The sequence below is a fragment of the Dendrobates tinctorius genome, unplaced genomic scaffold, assembly GCF_039654945.1.
Source record: "Dendrobates tinctorius isolate UK_male_01 unplaced genomic scaffold, ASM3965494v1 ptg000077l, whole genome shotgun sequence".
Classification (NCBI taxonomy): domain Eukaryota; kingdom Metazoa; phylum Chordata; class Amphibia; order Anura; family Dendrobatidae; genus Dendrobates; species Dendrobates tinctorius.
In genome coordinates this window covers 87,302-106,916 of record NW_027361745.1, presented here as the reverse complement: position 1 = coordinate 106,916, position 19,615 = coordinate 87,302, and the positions used below count along the sequence as shown (strand labels likewise).

General features: G+C 40.9%; 1 protein-coding gene across 2 annotated transcripts in view; it reads left to right on the top strand.

Moving 5' to 3' along the window:
• Positions 1–19,615, top strand: part of HSPA12B (heat shock protein family A (Hsp70) member 12B) — a 74,252-nt gene that overhangs the window by 16,333 nt on the left and 38,304 nt on the right. For both annotated transcript variants that reach the window (XM_073583382.1, XM_073583381.1), the window contains exons 4-10: positions 4,242–4,366; positions 8,337–8,523; positions 8,607–8,711; positions 8,837–8,953; positions 9,141–9,312; positions 10,753–10,839; positions 15,039–15,143. In XM_073583382.1, coding sequence (XP_073439483.1) covers positions 4,242–4,366; positions 8,337–8,523; positions 8,607–8,711; positions 8,837–8,953; positions 9,141–9,312; positions 10,753–10,839; positions 15,039–15,143 — 898 coding nt within the window. The remainder of the gene's footprint in view (positions 1–4,241; positions 4,367–8,336; positions 8,524–8,606; positions 8,712–8,836; positions 8,954–9,140; positions 9,313–10,752; positions 10,840–15,038; positions 15,144–19,615) is intronic.

The window sequence follows — 19,615 nt, the reverse complement described above, 5'->3', positions numbered from 1 at the left end:
GCTGTACATATATAATTATATACAGGAGATGCCCAGGTTATACCAGCTGTACATATATAATTATATACAGGAGATGCCCAGGTTATACCAGCTGTACATGTATAATTATATACAGGAGATGCCCAGGTTATACCGGCTGTACATATATAATTATATACAGGAGATGCCCAGGTTATACCGGCTGTACATATATAATTATATACAGGAGATGCTCAGGTTATACCGGCTGTACATATATAATTATATACAGGAGATACCCAGGTTATACCGGCTGTACATATATAATTATATACAGGAGATGCCCAGGTTATACCGGATGTACATATATAATTATATACAGGAGATGCCCAGGTTATACCAGCTGTACATATATAATTATATACAGGAGATGCCCAGGTTATACCGGCTGTACTTATATAATTATATACAGGAGATGCCCAGGTTATACAGGCTGTACATATATAATTATATACAGGAGATGCCCAGGTTATACCGGCTGTACATATATAATTATATACAGGAGATGCCCAGGTTATACCGGCTGTACATATATAATTATATACAGGAGATGCCCAGGTTATACCGGCTGTACATATATAATTATATACAGGAGATGTCCAGGTTATATCAGCTGTTCATATATAATTATATACAGGAGATGTCCAGGTTATACCAGCTGTACATATATAATTATATACAGGAGATGCCCAGGTTATACCAGCTGTACATATATAATTATATACAGAAGATGCCCAGGTTATACCGGCTGTACATATATAATTATATACAGGAGATGCCCAGGTTATACCAGCTGTACATATATAATTATATACAGGAGATGCCAAGGTTATACCAGCTGTACATACATAATATACAGGAGATGCCCAGGTTATACCAGCTGTGCATATATAATTATATACAGGAGATGCCCAGGTTATACCAGCTGTACATACATAATAATATACAGGGGATGTTCAGGTTATATCAGCTGTACATACATAATAATATACAGGAGATGCCCAGGTTATACCAGCTGTACATGTATAATTATATACAGGAGATGCCCAGGTTATACCAGCTGTACATATATAATTATATACAGGAGATGTCCAGGTTATACCAGCTGTACATACATAATATACAGGAGTTGCCCAGGTTATACCAGCTGTGCATATATAATAATATACAGGAGATGCTCAGGTTATACCAGCTGTACATACATAATAATATACAGGGGATGTTCAGGTTATACCAGCTGTGCATATATAATTATATACAGGAGATGCCCAGGTTATACCAGCTGTACATATATAATTATATACAGTAGATGTCCAGGTTATACCAGCTGTACATATATAATTATATACAGGAGATGCCCAGGTTATACCAGCTGTGCATATATAATTATATACAGGAGATGCCCAGGTTATACCAGCTGTACATACATAATAATATACAGGGGATGTTCAGTTTATATCAGCTGTACATATATAATTATATACAGGAGATGCCCAGGTTATACCAGCTGTACATACATAATAATATACAGGGGATGTTCAGGTTATATCAGCTGTACATATATAATTATATACAGAAGATGTCCAGGTTATACCAGCTGTACATATATAATTATATACAGGAGATGCCCAGGTTATACCAGCTGTGCATATATAATTATATACAGGAGATGCCCAGGTTATACCAGCTGTACATACATAATAATATACAGGGGATGTTCAGGTTATATCAGCTGTACATACATAATAATATACAGGAGATGCCCAGGTTATACCAGCTGTACATGTATAATTATATACAGGAGATGCCCAGGTTATACCAGCTGTACATATATAATTATATACAGGAGATGTCCAGGTTATACCAGCTGTACATACATAATATACAGGAGTTGCCCAGGTTATACCAGCTGTGCATATATAATAATATACAGGAGATGCTCAGGTTATACCAGCTGTACATACATAATAATATACAGGGGATGTTCAGGTTATACCAGCTGTGCATATATAATTATATACAGGAGATGCCCAGGTTATACCAGCTGTACATATATAATTATATACAGAAGATGTCCAGGTTATACCAGCTGTACATATATAATTATATACAGGAGATGCCCAGGTTATACCAGCTGTGCATATATAATTATATACAGGAGATGCCCAGGTTATACCAGCTGTACATACATAATAATATACAGGGGATGTTCAGTTTATATCAGCTGTACATATATAATTATATACAGGAGATGCCCAGGTTATACCAGCTGTACATACATAATAATATACAGGGGATGTTCAGGTTATATCAGCTGTACATATATAATTATATACAGAAGATGTCCAGGTTATACCAGCTGTACATATATAATTATATACAGGAGATGCCCAGGTTATACCAGCTGTGCATATATAATTATATACAGGAGATGCCCAGGTTATACCAGCTGTACATACATAATAATATACAGGGGATGTTCAGGTTATATCAGCTGTACATATAACCTGGTCATCTCCTGTATGTACAGTGGGGAAAAAAAGTAATTGACATTATAGGTAGACCACAACTATGAGAGTCAAAATGAGAAAACATCCAGAAAATCCCCTTGTCTGATTTGGTAAAATTTGTTTTGCAAATTATGGTAGAAAATAAGTATTTGGTCATTAACAAAAGTTCATCTCAATATTTTGTTATATCTCCTTTGCTGGTAATCACAGAGGTCAAACATTTTCTGTAAGTCTTCACAAGGTTGGCACACACTGTTGGTGGTATGTTGGCCAATTCCTCCATGCAGATCTCCTCTAGAGCAGAGATGTTTTGGGCAACACGGGCTTTCAAATCCCTACAAAGGTTTTCTATGGAGATGAGATCTGGAGACTGGCTAGGCCACTCCAGGACCTTCATATGCTTCTTATGAAGCCACTCCTTTGCTGCCCTGGCGGTGCTCTTGGGATCATTATCATGCTGAAAGTCCCATTCAAGTTTCATCTTTAATGCCCTTGCTGATGGAAGGAGGTTTGCACTCAAAATTTCACTATACATGGCCCCATTCATTCTTTCATGTACACGGATCAGTCGTTCTAGTCCCTTTGCAGAGAAACAGCCCCATAGCATGATGTTGCCACCCCCATGCTTCACAGTAGGTATGGTGTTCTTTGGATGCAACTCAGCATTCTGTCTCCTCCAAACACAATGAGTTTTTTTTCTACCAAACAGTTCTACTTTGGTTTCATCAGACCATATGACATTCTCCCAATACTCTTCTGGGTAATCCAAATGCTCTCTGGCAAACTTCAGATGGGCCCGGACATGTACAGGCTTAAGCAGGGGGACACGTCTGGCACTGCAGGATCTGAGTCCCTGGCAGCGTAGTGTTACTGATGGTAGCCTTTGTTACGGTGGTCCCAGCTCTCTGCAGGTCATTCACTAGGTCCCCCCGTGTGGTTCTGGGATTTTTGCTCACCGTTCTTGTGATCACTTTGACCCCACGGGGTGAGATCTTGCCTGGAGCCCCAGATCAAGGGAGATTATCAGTGGTCTTGTATGTCTTCCATTTTCGAATTATTGCTCCCACAGTTGATTTCATCACACCAAGCTGGTTGCCTATTGCAGATTCAGTCTTCCCAGCCTGGTGCAGGGCTACAATTTTGTTTCTGGTGTCCTCCGACAGCTCTTTGGTCTTCACCATAGTGGAGTTTGGAGTGTGACTGTCTGAGGTTGTGCACAGGTGTCTTTTATAAACAGGCGCCATTACTACAGGTAATGAGTGGAGGACAGAGGAGCCTCTTACAGAAGAAGTTGCAGGTCTGTGAGAGACAGAGATCTTGCATGTTTTAGGTGACCAAATACTTATTTTCCACCATAATTTGCAAAATAAATCTTACCAAATCAGACAAGGAGATTTTCTGGATTTGTTTCCTCATTGTGACTCTCATAGTTGTGGTCGACCTATGATGTCAATTACAGGCCTCTCTCATCTTTATAAGGGGGAGAACTTGCACAATTGATGGCGACTAAAGACTTTTTTTCCCACTGTATGTACAGTATATATATATACACACACACATACAAGAGATACCCAGGTTATACCAGCTACATGTATGTACGGTATATATACAGAACATGCCCGGGTTATACCGGCAGGGTCAGACAGTGCAGATATGTTTGCATGTCCCCGTGCTTCCGGTTTTCTATGCCCGGTGACCCTCTTTGTGTTGCAGAGGAGCGAGCACCGGTCCCTGGCGCCGACGCGCTTCAATGTTGTGGTGGCCATTGACTTCGGCACCACGTCCAGCGGTTACGCCTTCAGCTTTGTGAAGGACCCTGAGGCGATCCACATGATGAGGTACGTGGCGGTGGGGGAGGGGATGTGACAACCTGCTGTAGCAATGCTCCGGTAATGTGAGGTCACAACACGGGGGGATTTGTCAGTGATAATGGAATCCATCCTGAAGAGGAGACTCCTCCAAGTATTCAGCGAGCGCAGGGTGGAATCCGCTATCTCGTCACCGCCCGTGCTAATCTCAGCACAAATGAGTGAAACTCAGGTTATAGCGGTCTCCTAGCGACCGAAGAATGCAGGAATGTGCTTTGGCTACACCTCCGCCCGTATCATACCGCAGGAGGTGCGTCTGTGTGTCAGGCATCAGGGAGCCACACTAATCAAGTGCAGAACCAGCGGAGATCCGGGAGGCGTCCATTACATGCTGTCCGCCACAAGTGTGGAGGTCTCATGTGTGTCACTAGAGACGTCTGTCTATAGACGGCCACACTGCTGTCACTGGTAGCTGACACTTAAAGGGAATGCCCAGACTGGACTTTAAGAACTTGTCACGGCTACCCTACAAGCTCGCATTACTAGAATTGTGAATTTCAGACATGATGGTGCTGGAAAAGTGCTATATGCAGTCCTTGCACTCTACAGCAGGTGTGGGAGGAGCCTATGGACAGCACTCTACAGCGGGTGTGGGAGGAGCCTATGGACAGCACTCTACAGCGGGTGTGGGAGGAGCCTAGGCAGCATTCTACAGCGGGTGTGGGAGGAACCTATCCACGACATTCTACAGCAGGTGTGGGAGGAGCCTATGGACAGCACTCTACAGCGGGTGTGGGAGGAGCCTATGGACAGCACTCTACAGCCGGTGTGGGAGGAGCCTATGGACAGCACTCTACAGCGGGTGTGGGAGGAGCCTAGGCAGCATTCTACACTTACTTGCCATATAAGCCTTATTGAGGTCACATGACACTATTATGGGTGTGGTTTCATTGTATCAGTACAGTACATTGTACTGCTGATGGGTGAGGCTGGACACTAATGTGGCTATAAAGACCACCACATCCAACCCCTGCCATGGCCGCCCATTCTCCAGACCTGAACCCCACTGAAAACCTCTGGAATGTAATCAGGAGGAAGATGGAGAGTCACAAGCCATCAGACAGAGAAGAACTGCTGACATGTGTGTACCAGGAGCAGCATAAGGTCACCCAGAAGCCGTGTGAGAGACTGGTGGAAAGCAGCCAAGACGCAGGAAAGCTGTGGTTAACACTCATGGGGATTCCACAGAATACTGATCTCTGAACTCTTCCTGAGGTAAAACATTAGTATTGTTTCTAAATGACTATGAACTTGTTTTCTTAGCATTATTTGAGGTCTGAAAGCACTGGATTTTTTTTTTAATTTTGACCATTTTTCGTCAGAAAAAAAAAATTTATTGCTGGGAATTTCGGAGACGTGTTGTCAGGAGTTTATAGAATAAAAGAACAATTTACATTTTACTCAAAAATATAAAGAGAAAAATCCGACAAACCGAACATTTGAAACTGGTCTCTAATTTTTGCCGGAGCTGTATATACAGTGTGTCCGTAAAGTCATGGTGAATATTTCTAGTTTACGTTTTGGCCCAAACATATCAGACCTGTTCATGAGGAGAGATAACAAGAACCAAACAACACAAACTCATGTAAGCTGCTGCTGAGCTCCTGTCAGATTAACCCCTGATAAACCGAACTCTGATTAATACACTGCCAGGTGTGTGACATCATGCAACCACAAGCTTATGCCAGCAGTGTGTATACCGGGCACCCACTGTAGTCAGCCATTACTGACCTATATCTGGAAAATCCCTTTAAGGGCTGAAGACGCCATCACAGCAGATGTGAATTCCTGGAGAGGCAAATCTCCTGCACTGTATACAATCGGCAGCAAGGCACAGCACACTCTTGGCCTCGCTCCTCACACCACGCATCTCACCACTCTCAAGACGGGTTCCATTATGGAAATATGAAAAATTACTTGTTCTCAGAGTGGAATGTGCAAACGAGCGAGCGCCATGCAGTAAATCATGGAGGCATCCGCTCACCATCTCATCATCACGGAGTTACAGTGGAATATTGTGCTCCCAGTACATACAATCTGCTGGTCTATACCATGACTGGTCCAGTCTTCTGCTGCTTGTCCTCTGGGATGACACACTGGACCAAACTACTTGGATTTGTCAACATATTATATACAGTTATCCTCAAAATAAAGGCCTTTATTGGCCTTTTTTCAGAGAATATGAATATAACACCAAATCTTTTTCTCCACTCATGGTTAGTGGTTGGGTGAAGCCATTTATTATCAAACTACTGTGTTTTCTCTGTTTAAATCATAATGACAACCCAAAACATCCAAATGACCCTGATATAAAGTTTACATACCCCATTTCTTAATACCCTGTATTGCCCCCTCTAACATCAATGACAGCTTGAAGTCTTTTGTGGTAGTTGTGGATGAGGTTCTTTATTTTCTCAGATGGTAAAGCTGCCCACTCTTCTTGGCAAAAAGCCTCCAGATACTGCAAATTCCTGGACTGTCTAGCATGAACTGCGTGCTTGAGATCTCCCCAGAGTGGCTCAATGATATTGAGGTCAGGAGACTGAGATGGCCACTCCAGAACCTTCACTTTGTTCTGCTGTAGCCAATGACAGGTCGACTTGGCCTTGTGTTTTGGATCGTTGTCATGTTGGAACGTCCAAGTACGTCCCATGCGCAGCTTCCAGACTGATGATTGACATTTGCCTCCAGTATTTGCTGATAACGTGCTGCATTCATCTTTCCTTCTACTTTGACCAAATTTCCTTTGACTCTGTAGCTCACACATCCCCAAAACATTAGTGATCCATCTCCGTGCTTTACAGTAGGAATGGTGTTCCTTTCATCATAGACCTTGTTGACCTCTCTCTAAATGTAACATTTATGGTTGTGGCCAAAAAGTTCAATTTTTGTCTCATCACTCGAAATTACCTTGATCGAGAAAATTTGAGGCTCGTCCCTGCTGTTTTGCGTATTGTAGGCAAGATACTTTGTGGCATTTGCGCAGTAATGGCTTTCTTCCAGCGACCACTAACCATGAGTGGAGAAATAGTTTTGGCGTTATCATTCATATTCTCTGAAAGAAGGTCAAGAAAGCAAAAATTCTGCCGGGGAATGTAAACTTTTGAGCACATCAGTAATCTTCTGTTATTAGACCCTAAATGCTACAACTTTGTGACCAACTAGACCAAAAGGAGCGTTCCAAACCACTAGTAGGTGGTACCATAGACACCTTCCACCAATCGAATCTACTGAGTGTCCCGGGAACACAACATAAGATCTCACTGAAGTAACCTCTGTGTCCTCGCCACACCGGCAGATGATCGATCATATATGGTCTTACTACTGACTCCCGACATAGTGGAAGACAGTCAGCCAAACTCGCGTATCATGGCATCAGGGGTTGACTGTCTCATACATATGGCGGTGGTGTCGCAACTGTTTTCAGTCAGTGGATTTTAGAAAAAAGTATCGGACATAGTTGTGAGTCTCACAAGGACGTACAGCATCTTCTCCCCGTCATGCTAATTACACCACAAGATGGTCATATATGGTCTTGGTTAGAAGAAAGTTGGCCAACCTTGCCAATCGTACATGGATCAGGAACTAGGAATTTCAACTATGCTTTAACTCATCGATGAGACCTTCTGTCAGTTCATCTGGAGCCATATGGCTAGACAACACCCTAAAAACAACTGAAGTTGAGACATCAGGCAAATTTGTGAGAGATGATGACCATTTCTGACTGTAAAGACCTCTACCCAGTACAATCATCATGCTGAGCCAAAATGCTATCTAACTAGCTGTAGACCACATAGATGGTGGCACAAATTATTTCTTTACCTCCAGAAGTCATAGTCAAGAAGTATACTCTGTTCTTAGGAGTACTGGTTATAGTTAAGACAACTATCTCCACGATGGCTCCATCAATAATCCATAATCTTCTGCTGCTAACTTTTAGGAAATGGGAAGGAGGGGACCCTGGAGTTGCCCACCAGAAAACTCCCACCAGTTTACTACTGACTCCTGACAAGGCGTTCCATAGTTTTGGATACACGGCCAGAGACTTCTACCATGATCTGGACCCTGAGGAGGCTCGAGACTGGCTTTACTTTGAGAAATTCAAGATGAAGATTCACAGCACCAGTGTAAGAGGGATGGACACAGTTGTAAGGGCGAAATATGACTTTCACTTCTGTCACCTCTCTAGTTATGATATTTTGTCCCTTAGGATCTCACCATGAAGACAGAGTTGGATGCCTTGAATGGGAAGAAGGTCCAAGCACTGGAGGTGTTTGCACACGCATTAAGGTTCTTCAAGGAACATGCAGTTCACGTGAGTCAATTATCTATATTAGTACAAGACAAGGAATGTAGAATAAAAAGGCTTCAATAAATTCAGGTCACAACAGCTGATGTTGGCAGATGGTGAAACTAAATTGTTGTTATTCTTCTTAAAAGGAACTGAAGGAACAATGTCCATCTCTAGATGAGAATGAAGGCATCCGATGGGTGATAACTGTGCCCGCCATTTGGAAGCAACCAGCAAAGCAATTCATGAGAGAAGCAGCATACCTGGCAAGAGATTTTACCTCCTGCAAAAACTAAAGATAGAGCGTCTCAGGATACAAAAAACTAACATCACTGTAATACTGCCCCTATGTACAAGAACATTCACTAGATGGGGGAATCTTTATGGACTTTTTCTGTGATTAGAATTACGATTGATGTTGATTCTCATTTCCTTAATCGTGTGACTTTCTAGGCAGGCTTGGTGTCCCCAGAATATCCTGAGCAGCTCCTAATAGCTTTGGAGCCAGAAGCTGCCTCCATTTACTGCAGAAAGCTCCGACTCCACCAGCTGATTGACCTCAGCTGTAAGGCTTTTTTCAATGGCTTTTCTCCTGATCGATCAGTTGACTCCAGCTTCAGGCAAGGTGAGAATAAATAAATACAGCATGAAATTAAGACTTAACCTTTAATCTTATTTATGAGAAAGGAGTGCGGTATCAACCTCGTTGACGGATAGGTAAAATCATTCAATCTCACCAGAATCCTCTATGTATTAAGGAAACCATCATGGAAGTACACAGGACCTGGATAAATGAATGCGGCCAAAAAGTACCTTGTATGTCCAGTCCTCACTAAACCCTAGTCACACCGATATACCTCACACCCTGACAGTGACAGTATCCATCTATTATCTATTGTTACCCTATAAAGTCCCTACCAGCCTCCCCAAGTCAAATATTTCTCATCAGCTCTAAGGAAATGATGTGAAGGTCTCCAGATGGATAAGGTTGTGCTGCTCTCCAATTGTCCATTAAGTTGTGATGGTCTCCAGATAGACATGAGGATTTGATGGTCTCTAGGTGTGATCTCCAAGTCTGAATGAAGAGGTAATGGTCTCCAAATATGGATGAAAGTGTGGTGGTCTCCAGCTATAGATATAGTGGACTGGATGAGGATGTGATGGTATCCAGATATAGTTGAAAATGTGGTGATCTCCTGGTGTAGATGACAATGTGGTGGTCTCCAGGTGTAGATGATGATGTGATGGTCTCCAAGTGTAGATGAAGATGTGATTGTCCATACCTGGAGACTAAGATGTGTTGGTCTCCAAGTGTGGATGAGGATATGGAGACTCTCCATGTCTGGATGAGGATATGAGTGTCTTCATGTCTGGATGAGGATGTGATGGTCTCCAGATATAGATGAAAATGCTAAGGTATCCAGGTGTAAATGAAGATATGGTGACCTCCAGGTATAGATGAGGATGTGATAGTCTCCAGGTCTAGATAAAAATGTGTGGTTGAGAATGTGATGGTATCACAGCTTCTCACTACACTTGCCCAATACATTAACTTTTCTCCGGAGACCATCTACTGTTTGGGTTTTCAGGGTTCTTGATGATGTACTCAGCAGTCTTACACTCAGAGACTGAAATCTTAGTCATGAAACCACAGAAACAAATCACAAACTTGTTGCTTAACCATATAGCTTAAGTTTAATTTACAGGGGGCTTAGTGATTAATTTACACCCTACGGACTTATACTTGAATTTACTGATTAAAGTAGTTTGTTGTTCCCTGTTGTCAGCCATTTAGGGTTGAGGGAATGCTGACTGAAGTGCACTGTAGCTTTATAGGGGATGTTTGGTTAGCATAATCCTTGTCCTATGGGGGTCCACAGTGGGTGGAGACCCTCCTGAGGCTCATGTAGTTTGGGTTGAGGTCTTCATGTCTTCTGTTTAGCAGGGTCGAACATGTCCAATCCTGATCTCAATCATTTGTATGTTTATCAATGACTTTATTATAAATGTCAGATGTTATCAACCATGGACCCCATATAACCAGAGTCTCCCCTATCATTCCCAGCACGGGAGCAGCTCAGAAGATCCCGGCACAGCCGCACGTTTCTGGTGGAGACCGGGATGGGAGAGCTGTGGTCAGAGATGCAGGCAGGTGAGTGACGGTGATCAGAGATGGATTATGGTCCTGAGAAACCATGGACCACAGTCAAAGACCAAACTGGGTCCCGAAACATTACAGAGCATTTATAGTGCTGCTGTCCTGTTACACAGTCCAGGAACCTGTAAGGTAGCAGGGACTGGGTAGAGCTGTAGCCTATGCTACTCCCCACCAGCAAGGAACCCATGCCCTGATGCAACCTCTCAAGATCCAGATGACCTCATAGACCACGGCCAGGGAGAATCCCTCTTTATTTCTCCTGATTGCTGATTTTTGTCTAGGAAGGTGAAGAAGATCTTCTACTGTCATCTACTGACCGACCGACAGAATGCAGGATGCACAACCCCAGAGTCATATAATGTTTGCGTCTGCGTCTTCCGGCTATGGTGCCTGTTAGACTCAGCTGCTGGCTGAGTCTAAGGGTATGCGCAGATGATCAGGAACGGGCAGCGCATTGGACGCAGCGCATGTTCACTGCGTCCAAAGCGCTGCTGGCTATTGAACGTAAGTGGATCTTCTGTGATCACTGAACCGCACGGATTCACCGAGTCCAGTATACATTCTATGGATGAAATTTCTCCTGTGGAGGCTCGTGTCTCTGCAAGAGAAGTAGACATGCTACGGTCTGAAGAGACGCGACACATGCCCGTCTCCGCAGGTGAGCCACGTGCGTCTCTGGACGCATAGTGGGCATGGGATTTCTTGAATCCCCATCCACTATGCTGTAACATCTGGCCATGCGGGTTGTATGCTGCATAAGTACGGAACGTCCAACCTGCATCATTTACTGATCGTGTGCACATTCCCTAAAAGGTGATCTGCCAGTGTAAAACCGACAGGTCTCATGCAATACATGTTTATTGTAATGCATGAGACCAGTGGTCAGAAAAATAAAAATTGAAGTTCCATACAGAGACTACGTAAAAAAGTAAAAAAATGTTTTAAAACTTAAAAATGAAAAAATATTAAACCAATAAATACGTATATTGACATAAAAACAAAAAAAGACCCAACCTATAAAACTGTCCCACTAATTAACTTTTTTTTTTGCAGATCATAAAAAAAACAGCAAAAAACTTTGCTTTTTCATCATACTGGGAAAAGTTCAATGTTCATTTTTTCCTTCCACCTAATTAATTAATTCCTGTGAAGATATTTGCTCAATTCCTTGAGCGAATATCTTCGGTTCGGAGCTTCTTCGGCAAGCTATAGCGCTTGCCGAAAAAGCTACAGCGGGAACCCAGCTTCCTGGATCGTGCCGGGTGAATAGCTGATCGCCGCCGCAACTGCATGTGTTGCGGTTGTATGACGGGCCCAGCACATGTATGGATACAGCCTGTTTGTTGGGCTCTCCATGCATGTGCTGCGATTGTGACACAGCCGCACCACATGCAGCTGCGGCGGCCATCAGCTGTTCCCCTGACGCGATCCAGGGAGTCGGGTTCCCGCTGTAGCTTTTTCAAAAGGAAAACGCTATAACTTGCCGATTAAGCGGGGAACCGAAGATATTCACCCAACTCTATTAATAACTCTTACATCGATGTCTGCACCCTGTGCCAGTCATTACACTGGTTACCCATCTGCTACAGAACATTATGCAAACTGATCACTCTCACCCACAAATCGCTCCACGGTTCAGCACCACCCTACATCTCCTCCATCATCTCGGTCTACCATCTTTCCCGTGCAGTCAGTTCTGCTAACATCCTTAATAATCAGAACCTAGCACTCCTGTCTCCAAGACTTCTTGCGTGCTGCGCCAATTCTTTGGAATGCACTACCCAGGATATTTCGATTACTCCCCAATACCCACAGTTTTAAGCATGGCCTAAAAATGGATTTCTTTAGACTGGTCTATTGCCTCACCTCACTTACCCAACTCTGCCTGTTCGGCCCATACAAAATTTACTTCAAAACCAGGACCCTCTGTTCTCACCCTTCTTGCCCTTAATAGCCCTCTGTGTCTGTACTGTACACATAGTGGATGGTGACCGGTTCACGCAGCATTATATGCAGACCCTATTTAATATACTGATGGCCGGACCGTACAATACAAGCACTTGTTACCATTCACCTTTGGACACGAGACGACAAACTACAGTTGTGGCCAAAAGTATTGACACCCCTGCAATTCTGTCAGATAATACTCAGTTTCTTCCTGAAAATGATTGCAAACACAAATTCTTTGGTATTATTATCTTCATTTAATTTGTATTAAAGGAAAAAACACAAAAGAGAATGAAGCAAAAAGCAAAAAACATTGATCATTTCATACAAAACTTCAAAAATGGGCCAGACAAAAGTATTTGCACCCTCAGCCTAATACTTGGTTGCACAACCTTTAGCCAAAATAACTGCGACCAACCGCTTACGGTAACCATCAATGAGTTTCCTACAATGCTCTGCTGGAATTTTAGACCATTCTTCTTTGGCAAACTGCTCCAGGTCCCTGATATTTGAAGGGTGCCTTCTCCAAACTGCCATTTTTAGATCTCTCCACAGGTGTTCTATGGGATTCAGGTCTGGACTCATTGCTGGCCACCTTAGAAGTCTCCAGTGCTTTCTCTCAAACCATTTTCTAGTGCTTTTTGAATTGTGTTTTGGGTCATTGTCCTGCTGGAAGACCCATGACCTCTGAGGGAGACCCAGCTTTCTCACACTGGGCCCTACATTATGCTGCAAAATTTGTTGGTAGTCTTCAGACTTCATAATGCCATGCACACCGTCAAGCAGTCCAGTGCCAGAGGCAGCAAAGCAACCCCAAAACATCAGGGAACCTCCACCATGTTTGACTGTAGGGACCGTGTTCTTTTCTTTGAATGCCTCTTTTTTTCTCCTGTAAACTCTATGTTGATGCCTTTGCCCAAAAAGCTCTACTTTTGTCTCATCTGACCAGAGAACATTCTTCCAAAACGTTTTAGGCTTTTTCAGGTAAGTTTTGGCAAACTCCAGCCTGGCTTTTTTATGTCTTGGGGTAAGAAGTGGGGTCTTCCTGGGTCTCCTACCATACAGTCCCTTTTCATTCAGACGCCGATGGATAGTACGGGTTGACACTTGTACCCTCGGACTGCAGGGCAGCTTGAGCTTGTTTGGATGTTAGTCGAGGTTCTTTATCCAACATCCGCACAATCTTGCGTTGAAGTCTCTTGTCAGTTTTTCTTTTCCGTCCACATCTCGGGAGGTTAGCCACAGTGCCATGGGCTTTACACTTCTTGATGACACTGCGCACGGTAGACACAGGAACATTCAGGTCTTTGGAGATGGACTTGTAGCCTTGAGATTGCTCATGCTTCCTCACAATTTGGTTTCTCAAGTCCTCAGACAGTTCTTTGGTCTTTATTTTCTCCATGCTCAATGTGGTACACACAAGGACACAGGACAGAGGTTGAGTCAACTTTAATCCATGTCAACTGGCTGCAAGTGTGATTGAGTTATTGCCAACACCTGTTAGGTGCCACAGGTAAGTTACAGGTGCTGTCAATTACACAAATTAGAGAAGCATCACATGATTTTTCCAACAGTGCCAATACTTTTGTCCACCCTCTTTTTTATGTTTGGTGTGGAATTATATCCAATTTGGCTTTAGGACAATTCTTTTTGTGTTTTTTCATTTAAGACAAATTAAATGAAGATAATACCAAAGAATTTGTGTTTGCAATCATTTTCAGGAAGAAACTGAGTATTATCTGACAGAATTGCAGGGGTGTCAATACTTTTGGCCACAACTGTATTACTCCCTGTTATCAGAGATGGTCGGAAGTGAAAACGCTGATTCTCGCATATGATCAGTGATGGACGGACCCTCCAGATATCTTCGTCCATGTCTGTGATGGGTTCTTGGCCCTTTAGGCCACCGGCAGGTGACATTACACACGTGGTTACAGAATGGCCGCACCCTGCTCCCATCTCGTAGCTATTCCTCAGGATGGAGGAAACGGAGACATTTGTATTTTTGGCCCTGAGTGATTATGAACCATGAAGAATGGTGGGCTCAAAAATAATGTGACGCCCGACAGGAGAGCGAGGATGACACCCAGCAAGAAACCCGAGTACAGAAACTTTACAATAAAGGATGAGCACAGATCGCCATCTACTAGCTGTGATTAATGCCGAACTGTCAGGATACGAGAAAATATTAATGTAATAATAACAATGACTGATATCTGACAGCAGAATCTTATATCCACTCCTAGGAGATCGCTATATTGTGGCCGACTGCGGAGGAGGAACTGTGGATCTCACAGTCCATCAGATCGAGCAACCGCAGGGAACCCTGAAGGAACTGTACAAAGCATCAGGTACCAATCACCTGCAAGAATATAACTACTATAATACTGCCCCTATGTACAAGAATATAACTACTATAATACTTCCCCCTATGTACAAGAATATAACTACTATAATACTGTCCCTATGTACAAGAATATAACTACTATAATACTTCCCCCTATGTACAAGAATATAACTACTATAATACTTCCCCCTATGTACAAGAATATAACTACTATAATACTGCCCCTATGTACAAGAATATAACTACAATAATACTGCTCCTATGTACAAGAATATAACTACTATAATACTGCTCCTATGTACAAGAATATAACTACTATAATACTGCTCCAATGTACAAGAATATAACTACTATAATACTGCTCCTATGTACAAGAATATAACTACTATAATACTGCTCCTATGTACAAGAATATAACTACTATAATACTGCCCCTATGTACAAGAATATAACTACTATAATACTGCTCCTATGTACAAGAATATAACTACAATAATACTGCTCCTATGTACAAGAATATAACTACTATAATACTGCCCCTATGTACAAGAATATAACTACTATAATACTGCCCCTATGTACAAGAATATAACTACAATAATACTGCTCCTATGTACAAGAATATAACTACTATAATACTGCTCCAATGTACAAGAATATAACTACTATAATACTGCCCCTATGTACAAGAATATAACTACTATAATACTGCTCCAATGTACAAGAATATAACTACTATAATACTGCTCCTATGTACAAGAATATAACTACTATAATACTGCTCCTATGTACAAGAATATAACTACTATAATACTGCTCCTATGTACAAGAATATAACTACAATAATACTGCTCCTATGTACAAGAATATAACTACTATAATACTGCCCCTATGTACAAGAATATAACTACTATAATACTGCTCCAATGTACAAGAATATAACTACTATAATACTGCTCCTATGTACAGGAATATAACTACTATAATACTGCCCCTATGTACAAGAATATAACTACTATAATACTGCCCCTATGTACAAGAATATAACTACTATAATACTGCTCCAATGTACAAGAATATAACTACTATAATACTGCCCCATGTACAGGAATATAACTACTATAATACTGCCCCTATGTACAAGAATATAACTACTATAATACTGCCCCTATGTACAAGAATATAACTACTATAATACTGCCCCTATGTACAAGAATATAACTACTATAATACTGCCCCTATCTACAAGAATATAACTACTATAATACTGCCCCTATCTACAAGAATATAACTACTATAATACTGCCCCTATCTACAAGAATATAACTACTATAATACTGCCCCTATATACAAGAATATAACTACTATAATACTGCCCCTATGTACAAGAATATAACTACTATAATACTGCTCCTATGTACAAGAATATAACTACTATAATAATGCCCCTATGTACAAGAATATAACTACTATAATACTGCCCCTATGTACAAGAATATAACTACTATAATACTGCCCCTATGTACAAGAATATAACTACTATAATACTGCCCCTATCTACAAGAATATAACTACTATAATACTGGCCCTATCTACAAGAATATAACTACTATAATACTGCCCCTATATACAAGAATATAACTACTATAATACTGCACCTATATACAAGAATATAACTACTATAATACTGCTCCTATGTACAAGAATATAACTACTATAATACTGCCCCCTATGTACAAGAATATAACTACAATAATACTGCCCCTATGTACAAGAATATAACTACTATAATACTGCCCCCTATGTACAAGAATATAACTACTATAATACTGCCCCCTATGTACAAGAATATAACTACTATAATACTGCCCCTATGTACGAGAATATAACTACTGTAATACTGCTCCTATGTACGAGAATATAACTACTATAATACTGCCCCCTATGTACAAGACTATAACTACTATAATACTGCCCCCTATGTACAAGAATATAAATACTATAATACTACTCCTATGTACAGGAATATAACTACTATAATACTGCCCGCTATGTACAAGAATATAAATACTATAATACTACTCCTATGTACAGGAATATAACTACTATAATACTGCCCCTATGTACAAGAATATAACTACTATAATACTGCCCCTATGTACAAGAATATAACTACTATAATACTGCTCCTATATACAAGAATATAACTACTATAATACTGCTCCTATGTACAAGAATATTGCTACTATAATACTGCTCCTATATACAAGAATATAACTACTATAATACTGCCCCTATGTACAAGAATATAACTACTATAATACTGCCCCTATCTACAAGAATATAACTACTATAATACTGCCCCTATGTACAAGAATATAACTACTATAATACTGCCCCTATCTACAAGAATATAATTACTATAATACTGCTCCTATGTACAAGAATATAACTACTATAATACTGCTCCCTATGTACAAGAATATAACTACTATAATACTGCCCCTATCTACAAGAATATAACTACTATAATACTGCCCCCTAAATACAAGAATATAACTACTACAATACTGCACCTATGTACAAGAATATAACTACTATAATACTGCTCCTATGTACAAGAATATAACTACTATAATACTGCCTCCTATGTACAAGAATATAACTAATATAGTACCGCTGCTATGTACAAGAATATAACTACTATAATACTGCTCCTATGTACAAGAATATAACTACTAGAATACTGCTCCTATGTACAAGAATATAACTACTATAATACTGCTCCCTATATACAAGAATATAACTACTATAATACTGCTCCTATGTACAAGAATATAACTACTATAATACTGCCCCTATGTACAAGAATATAACTACTATAATACTGCCCCCTATGTACAAGAATATAACTACTATAATACTGCTCCTATGTACAAGAATATAACTACTATAATACTGCTCCCTATGTGCAAGAAAATAACTACTATAATACTGCTCCCTATATACAAGAATATAACTACTATAATACTGCCCCTATGTACAAGAATATAACTACTATAATACTGCTCCCTATGTACAAGAAAATAACTACTATAATACTGCTCCCTATATACAAGAATATAACTACTATAATACTGCTCCTATGTACAAGAATATAACTACTATAATACTGCTCCCTATGTGCAAGAAAATAACTACTATAATACTGCTCCCTATATACAAGAATATAACTACTATAATACTGCTCCCTATGTACAAGAATATAACTACTATAATACTGCTCCCTATATACAAGAATATAACTACTATAATACTGCACCTATGTACAAGAATATAACTACTATAATACTGCCCCTATGTACAAGAATATAACTACTATAATACAGCTCCTATGTACAAGAATATAACTACTATAATACTGCCCCTATGTACAAGAATATAACTACTATAATACTGCTCCCTATATACAAGAATATAACTACTATAATACTGCACCTATGTACAAGAATATAACTACTATAATACTGCCCCTATGAACAAGAATATAACTACTACAATACTGCCCCTATGTAGAAGAATATAACTACTATAATACTGCTTCTATGTACAAGAATATAACTACTATAATACTGCTCCTATGTACAAGAATATAACTACTATAATACTGCCCCTATCTACAAGAATATAACTACTATAATACTGCCCCCCTATGTACAAGAATATAACTACTATAATACTGCCCCTATCTACAAGAATATAACTACTATAAGGCTATGTGCACACGTACCGGAACTCTCGCGGAAATTACCACGAGAATTCCGGAATTCCAGTCCGCGGGAAAATCGCATTTTAAATTCTCGCGATTTTCCCGCGGAAAAACTAGCATTTTCCAAGCGTAATTAGCTTGCAAAATGCTAGCGTTTTCCAAGCGATCTGTAGCATCGCTTGGAGAACTGATTGACAGGTTGGTCACACTCATCAAACACAGTGTTTGACGAGTGTGACCAACTTTTTACTACTGAGGCCGCCTATGCAGCATCAGTAGTAAAAGATAGAATGTAAAAAAAAAAATAAAAAACGGTGTTATTCTCACCCTCCGACGTCCCGCGCATCCGTTGCCAGTAATCCTTTGCGAAAATGCTCGCGATGACGTCGCGCGAATGACTGCGAGACTTCGCGATACCGCGAGAACGGACGTCATCGCGGGCATTTTCGCAAAGGACTACTGGGAACGAGAGCGTGGAGAGAGGAAGGAATGCTGCGCGGGACATCGGAGAGTGAGAATAACAATATTTTTTATTTTAAATTCTATTTTTTACAGGGATATGGTGCCCAGAGCCCGGAGGACAGTCTCCTCTCCTCCGGACCGTGGGTACCATCCGCAATTGTTCTGCGTACTTTTCGCATGGTGTGCACAGCCACATGCGGGAAATAAGCGGAACAATGCATTCCTATGGGTGCGGGATCGCCGCG